This window comes from Lepisosteus oculatus, chromosome 8 (assembly GCF_040954835.1).
Source record: "Lepisosteus oculatus isolate fLepOcu1 chromosome 8, fLepOcu1.hap2, whole genome shotgun sequence".
NCBI classification, from domain to species: domain Eukaryota; kingdom Metazoa; phylum Chordata; class Actinopteri; order Semionotiformes; family Lepisosteidae; genus Lepisosteus; species Lepisosteus oculatus.
This window is the reverse complement of record NC_090703.1, coordinates 23,006,286-23,013,565: the sequence shown is the minus strand read 5'-3', so window position 1 is coordinate 23,013,565 and position 7,280 is coordinate 23,006,286. Positions and strand designations below refer to the sequence as shown.

Genomic DNA, 7,280 nt, shown 5'->3' with positions numbered 1-7,280 from the left:
TGTGTCGTCCGCATAGGGTCCGGAAAGAACTGTTCGTTACACTGCAATTAGAAGCAAATTCCTGTCCATAACAAAAAATCACTATGTTTCCTCAGTAATGGCATCATTTACATTTGCGGTGCTATTGACTTTCATTTAAATGATCCCCTCTGTAAAACCAAATTACCTTCAGAGAGAAGAGCTGAAAAAGGAGATTAGGGTACATTGGAAAAAGATTTGTTGGTGTCGTGAAAATATTTTTTGCTTTACCGTGTTTTGCAGGTCTCTATTGCCACCATATGGATAAAAAGTAGCACTGAGTTAGAATTGCTGGTGTTGAATTCCTGCATTTAAAATTTCACTGAGGTAGGAAGCATCTTCATACTATTTTTGTCATTTAGTACATGTTGGAACTACAGAAGGTGGTAATAATGGCTACTCATAGTAACTGCAATGTGTTTGACACCAGAACAGGTACATTTCAATGTTACAAGCCTAAATGATGGGACAATCTGGATCCAAGTCCATTTTCCTGTGATTTAGAATGTTAACATTCCCTTGGTGTTGTAAATTTGTCTATAGCAACATATAAAATGCTGATTATTATGATTACTATTTTTAAGGATATCTCTGATTAACCAAATTTAAGTGGAGAAAGCTACTGTTTGATTACAAAATCTAGTGCAGGAACTCCCAGCTCCAGTCTTTGAGGCCTGCAGTACAGTACAATTTATAAGTGTCTTTAAATCAGGTGGTTACCTTAAGAACTACTGACTTAACTGTTCTCCAATTAAGCCAATAATCAGTTCAATTTTGTTGTGAAAAATTGAGCTTAAAGGAAAACCTGCACACACACTGGTCACTCAAATGACCCAGTTGGGGCTGTGGGAATATGGAACAAGCTACCTTATTCATGACAGTGGTGGAGATCCTTGCATAAATTTGTTTTTAGCTACCCAAAGTGTCAGATGGACAAAATAGGCTACTTTCATTGGTAACCTTTCTTATGTTCATATGTTCAGGACTGGAGCTAGTATAGGTATTACTGTGTGAAAACATTAATGGAAGAAAAGCAGATTGTAGAATACCGAACCTTAATTTAAAATAAAAACAGCTCATAAATCATTACCACATCGAATTTGTTACATACATTTATTTGATATGTTGGTGTTATTGCCACTAACAACATGAATTAAATTGGATTCCAAACATTACTTTTTCAATAAATTTAGATTGGGCCTTAGAGCCATTTAAAAAAATGTTTATTAATAAGTTTTTGTGGGATTTAAAATGGAACAATGATAAAACTGTTTATTTACTTGTATGATAAACAACTATAAGAAAAACATCTTCTTGATTAAATATATATATATAATATTGCTAAATTAAACACATTATATGCTATATAGATATTGCAAGGAAAGGCTATCCAAAAAAATCTCACCTATATACAGGGCCGTCTCAAGGGGTGGGCAGGCCCCAGGGTGGGGGGGTTCTTGTGTGTAGTGGTGGCGGCGAAGAGCAGTGTTTAGGTGATGAAATAGCTACCTGGCTGGCCTGCGCTAACAGACATACTGAACAGAACACAATTACTAATCGCCGTTGTCGCTAATGCTATCGGTGCCTTCAGGTGTCTCAATGCTAGCATCCTTGTCGTGGTCGAGATCACCACCCATGTCCGTTTCTTCTTTGCTCCTGGTTTTTAGAGTGAACCTTTCCAAAGACCCTTTTAAGTGACACATTTGCATCCTTCCTTTTCTGCTTCCTTTTTCTTTTCTTGCACCCACTACAGTATTTTCTGAATTTTTCCCTATCTCTGCTTGTGCTCGCCAGTTTTTCTAAACTTTTTCCCAAGCTAGTTTAGTTCTGATGTAATCACTTTTAGCTGGCAACTGATGGCAGATGATGTACGGGACACGCCTCCAGTTCTGAATAAAACATCTGCTCTCCCACTAACTTTAGATTTAATCTTGAGTTAAAATAAATGTGTGTGTCGCTTTATTAAAATATTTAAACATGAATGTATTTATATTTCTATGCGACTGTGTGAAGTGGGATTGGGGCTTGCTGGCTCTGGGCCCCCCAAAGCACATGGCCCTGGACGTCCACCCCCTTTGCACTCTCGTTTGAGACGGCCCTGCCTATATACCCATAAAATAGAAACACCCATAAAAATGCATCCATGAAAGCACCTATAAAACAGGACTACCCAGAGCCTGTAGGTCACCTATCCATCCTTGACTTGAAAGTCAATTAGTAAGGATTTCAGTGGGTCACTTTTAACCCAAAGAGGGGTAATTAAGCATTAACAGACTTATTTTGGCCTCCTGCTATCTGTTATCTGCTATCATATTTCTTTTCAGCTACAGTACTTCCATCTGTTTCAGCAGATCTTCCAGCACTGCAATCATACTTATCACATCAGACTCAGACTTATCAGGGCAGACCCAAAACTGATCCCTTAACCACCACAAAACTGTGTGCAATCTCAGAATCTGTCATTTCAGAAACTAACCAGCCATAAATGCCAGAGACTGGAAATGATGAGCTGTGGTGAAGAAAATAAAATTTATTTTGCATCCTTAGTTCATAGTGAGGCAGTTGGGAAATTGCTCATTTTCCTCATGGAAATTGTTCATTTTCCTCTATAGGTCAAATAACATGGAGCGGAAACAGAGCAGGGAACTGCTGGAAGAGGCAGCCCAGGAGCAGTCAGTGGATGTCCTCAATAGTGGATTTTTACTACCTAAATCATTATTTGACAAAATGTATGAGCATCAGAAAAAAGGACTGGCTTTCCTTTATGAAGCATACAAAAAAAATAAAAAAGGTGTGATTTTAGCTGATGACCCCGGTTTGGGAAAAACTGTCCAGATTGTTATGTTTTTGGCCGGATTGAAAAACATGAAGCAGATTAAATCTGTCCTGCTTGTGATGCCCGTCAGCCTGCTGGAGAACTGGATTGAAGAGTTAACAAAATGGACACCGGATATAAATGTCTTTACCTTTTATACCACAAACAAAGATCGAGTAAGGAATTTGAACGAAGTGAAGCAAACAGGAGGTGTGCTCCTAATCACATACAAAATGTTACTTACTAACTTGCAGACATTCTCCACCAATAACGAAGAAGCATTTGTTTGGGACTGTGTGATTTTTGATGAAGCTCACGAGATCAAAAACCGATCTAGCAAGAGCTTTAAAGCAGCAGATGTGATCCCAGCAAAGAATCGGTTTCTGCTCTCTAGTGCACCAGTACAGAACAACCTCCAAGAGCTGTGGTCTTTGTTTCACCTCACCTGCCAGGGAAGTCTCCTTGGTACGTACCCAAGCTTTAAAAAGTTGTACGAGAATCCAATAATGAGAGGAAGGGAGAAGCATGCCAGTCCCTCCGAGAAAGCACTGGGTCTGAAGACATCAGAGAGCTTGACAGAAGTGATAAAGCCCTACTACCTTAGGAGAACAAAAGAAGACATTCAGAGAGAAAGCAAAGAGCAAGAGCCAGACAAAGAAAATCAGGTTGCTACTGATTCTGTCAAGATGGCCCAGATGTCCAAGAAGAATGATCTTGTGGTGTGGGTTTATCTCAGCCCCTTACAAGAGAGACTGTACCAAAAGTTCATTTCTACTAGATGTCTTGCTGACTTAAAGTTAACTGACAGCGATAGTCTGATGAAAATCTGTAATCATCCTAGATTGCTTACTGTCAGAGAATACAGTGAGTTGCTTGACTGGGATGAGTTGGGTTTAAATCTTTCACGTAGCGAATTTATCGAGGACTTTGATGAGAATAACATGTTCCAGCTTCCAAGTGAGAATCTTATTCAAGAATCAGGAAAGATAGCATTCCTTGTGCCTTTACTTGAAAGGCTCAGAGAGGAGGGTAATCGAGTTCTTGTCTTCTCTCAGTCTGTAAAAATGCTGGATATTATTGAGCGCATTTTGGAAGAAAGAGAATTTAATTTGTTGCGAGTAGATGGGACAGTATTTTCTGCTGCCCAGCGTCACCATCGTGTCACGTTGTTTCAGACACATAGCCAGTATACAGTCTTCTTACTGACAACTAAAGTAGAAGGAGTAGGGTTCAAACTAACAGCTGCCAATCGGGTGGTCATTGTTGATCCCTCCTGGAATCCTGCCACAGACAGTCAGGTTTTAGACAGAATGTACAGAATTGGACAGCAGAAAGATGTGATAGTTTACAGACTGATTACCTGTGGGACGATCGAGGAAAAAAAATACCACAGTCAGATTTTCAAAAACTCACTGTTCAGACAGGCAATGGGTGAGAATGGGAATTTTATCAAGTATTTCAACAAACAAGACATGAAACAGTGTTTTACATTAGGGGACACAAAATCTTCTTCCATACAACGTCTCTTCCAGACCCTGCACTGTGATCGTCAAGAGACAGACAAAACCTTGGGTGATCATTTAGCTTACCTGCACAGCCTGAAAATGTTTGGGATTTCGGATCACAACTTCTTTTTCTCAGCCTCCAGGGAAAATGATTTTAACAAAGAATCACTACAGAAAACAGATCAACTTCAAGTGCAAAAACCCCAGGAGCAAAAGAAAGCAGAACTGCACTTCTTTTGTCACAAAACAGGGTTGGGTACAAACAAGAAAAAAACAACAGAGAGAGAAAGATCTTCTTACTCCAGTGACAGTGACTCAGATCTCATGGAAGATGCAGAATTGAGAGATTCTCAACAAGGTACCAAACGTGAGAAAAAATGCAAAGTTTCAGCTCACGTCCACAGTGCTACCATGAGTCAAAAAGATCTCTCCATTAATGAAGACAATTTTCATACTGGGCACAAACTGACCACAAAATCCATTAACAAAGACAGAAACAATGTCTTTGCAATTGTTGACTTAACTGGGGATGAGCCATCTGCTGTTGATAGGAGTGATGAAAGTGTAGAAACAGGTAGTGAAATTGCAACTAATCTGGAATTTCAAAAAGCCACCCATTTCTCCTTCAATGTGCCAGATTCTGATTTAATTATGACATCCACTCCAGCCCAACAATCAAAAAGGCTTGGTGCTGAGGACTGTGAGAAAACAAATCTAACAAAAGTGTTAGAAACTGACTCCATTAAACCTGTTGTCCAAAATGGCAATACTACAGGAACAAATGATGTGTCTATGCTGTCTGACCAGTCAGGTCATCACACACCAGTACAATTTCCTATACTGTGTAATTATTCTAGGACTTCAAGTTCAATGTCATCTCTAATAGACAGTAACAATAAATCACCTTCTAATGAAACTGAAGCTGTTTCTTTACAGGACAAGCCATGCAGTGAAGGCAGAGCTGCATTGACCATTTCTCCATGTGCTAAAAGCCCTGTATTCTTTGAAAATATAGCTGGACAGAAAGAGATGACAACCCAGTATGCAAGGAAATTGCACTTTTATGAAGAATGTACAGGAGAACTAAATCCCACTGAACACAGTCTACCTTCTGACAAGGTAAAGAGAACTGAAAGCCACATACAACCTACTGTTAACTTTGAAGAACCTGAATTGTCAGGAGAGAAGAGGGCCTCTCTTTTATTGGATGACCTACTGAATGATCCATTCCCTGTCTGTATGAATGAAAATGATCCATTTTTGAATTCATACTTAGAAAATGATGACCTGGACCACAACTTTAGCACAATAGTAGCTTTATTAGAAAGCCATATGGTTTCTGAGAATGCCAATGTGACTAGTGGTGGAGGAACATCTCCTATACAGTCTACAGATAAAGAGGTACAGGAACAGGCCACAGATTATGGAGAAGACAGCTTTTTTCAGATCCTTCAATACCTTAATGAACCAACAGAGGCTGATGTGTCAAGCAAAGCTTATGTGCCACCACTGTTTCCTGATGGTGTGGACTGGATGCCTGTGCCCTTTGAAAGTGCCTCAGTCAGTCACAGCAATGGAAAAGACCTGGAAGCCAATGAACAAAAAGCAGGAAACACAGATGAGAAAAAAGAGAAAAATCCTGAAGCAGGATCTCCTCAGCTGAGAACTGTAGAAGGAACCCTAATGGCAAAGGGAGCCAGTAATGAGAATGATCAGATAAGATGTGAAGGGGGCTGCATGGTCCGTGATCTCCCCAGCAAATTGTTAACTCTTAAAGACGATTCCAATAGTGATTGCAGCCACTCAAATAAATGGAGTATGCAGGCCTCTTCCGATCAGGAATCTGAAAAGGTCAATGAAAAAACCCTTATACATGTGCGTAAAGCTCTACTTAATCAAGCAGTCAAACTGGAAAGGAAAGGCAGACAGCAAGAAGTAGATATACTTTTGAAGCAAGTTTTAAAATTAAACGTAAAAGGAATAAACAGTGTCTAGTCTGATATGAAGAAAAAAGGAAATGTACAAGCATTTCTGAGAGTACATATCGATTTATCCAGTTTCATCATATCCACTTTCATCTTTGTTAAATTTGTTTTTATGTTAAGTGCTTGCTTTCTTTTGTCATTCTTACTACAGTACAGTATATATCAGACCCTTGAATTAAAAAAAAATGATTTTGTATTATAATTTATCTTAGCAAACATTTGTTTATTTAGATGAAATTTACTTGTCAACTGGTGTTCGATTTATAGATATTCTTCAATTTCATTATCTGTAAAGTCATTGTATGATTGAAGTATGTGACGATGTGCCTTAACTGCTGTATCTCTTTAACAGTAAAAGAAAAATGTTTGTTGTGGATTACTGGAAGATGTTAATTTTCCATAATCTTAAGAAAATAAACTGCTTTATATAATATGTTTTTGTTCTTTATGTAGAAACAACGCTCTGGATATCTTTTTTAAAGAAAACTAATCCTCGTTGTATTTTGTAATACAAACTAACCATGTGTTTTTTTATGGATTGTGGGATTAAAATATATATCCTATTAATTTGGAAAGCAACAATTTAATTTTCTTCATATATGTGTACTACAACAAAAGTTTCAATAATTAAGTGAATTGTCTGAATAAATAGGGATTTTGTAAAAGCTGTGGTTTCACATTCATATTGTAACATTTACAAGTATTGTAACACGTACACATTTTATACATGTATTTAAATGTATAATGGGAAGTATAAGAGTTTTTTTGCACAAGAGACTTAAATGTTTATAAACACATTTGATTGAGGACATTTTGGAATAACTGCTTTTTTGGCTGTTTAGAATAAAACCACTGTGCAATAATTACCTATTTTTTATTATTTCTTATGATTTATAATTTAAACTTATCACCAAATACTGATGGTGTGTTTTGGGTACATTGGCAGTCTGCCTTTAT

General features: G+C 38.0%; 1 protein-coding gene across 1 annotated transcript; it reads left to right on the top strand.

Annotated features, from left to right (window-relative positions):
- Positions 1 to 258: 258 nt before the first annotated feature.
- On the top strand, positions 259 to 6,333 carry LOC102693819 (DNA excision repair protein ERCC-6-like). The gene is made up of 2 exons (XM_069192960.1): positions 259 to 345; positions 2,631 to 6,333. Exon 2 carries the CDS (start codon positions 2,641 to 2,643, stop codon positions 6,331 to 6,333), a length of 3,693 nt encoding a protein of 1,230 aa, XP_069049061.1. The 5' UTR covers positions 259 to 345; positions 2,631 to 2,640.
- Positions 6,334 to 7,280: the final 947 nt, after the last annotated feature.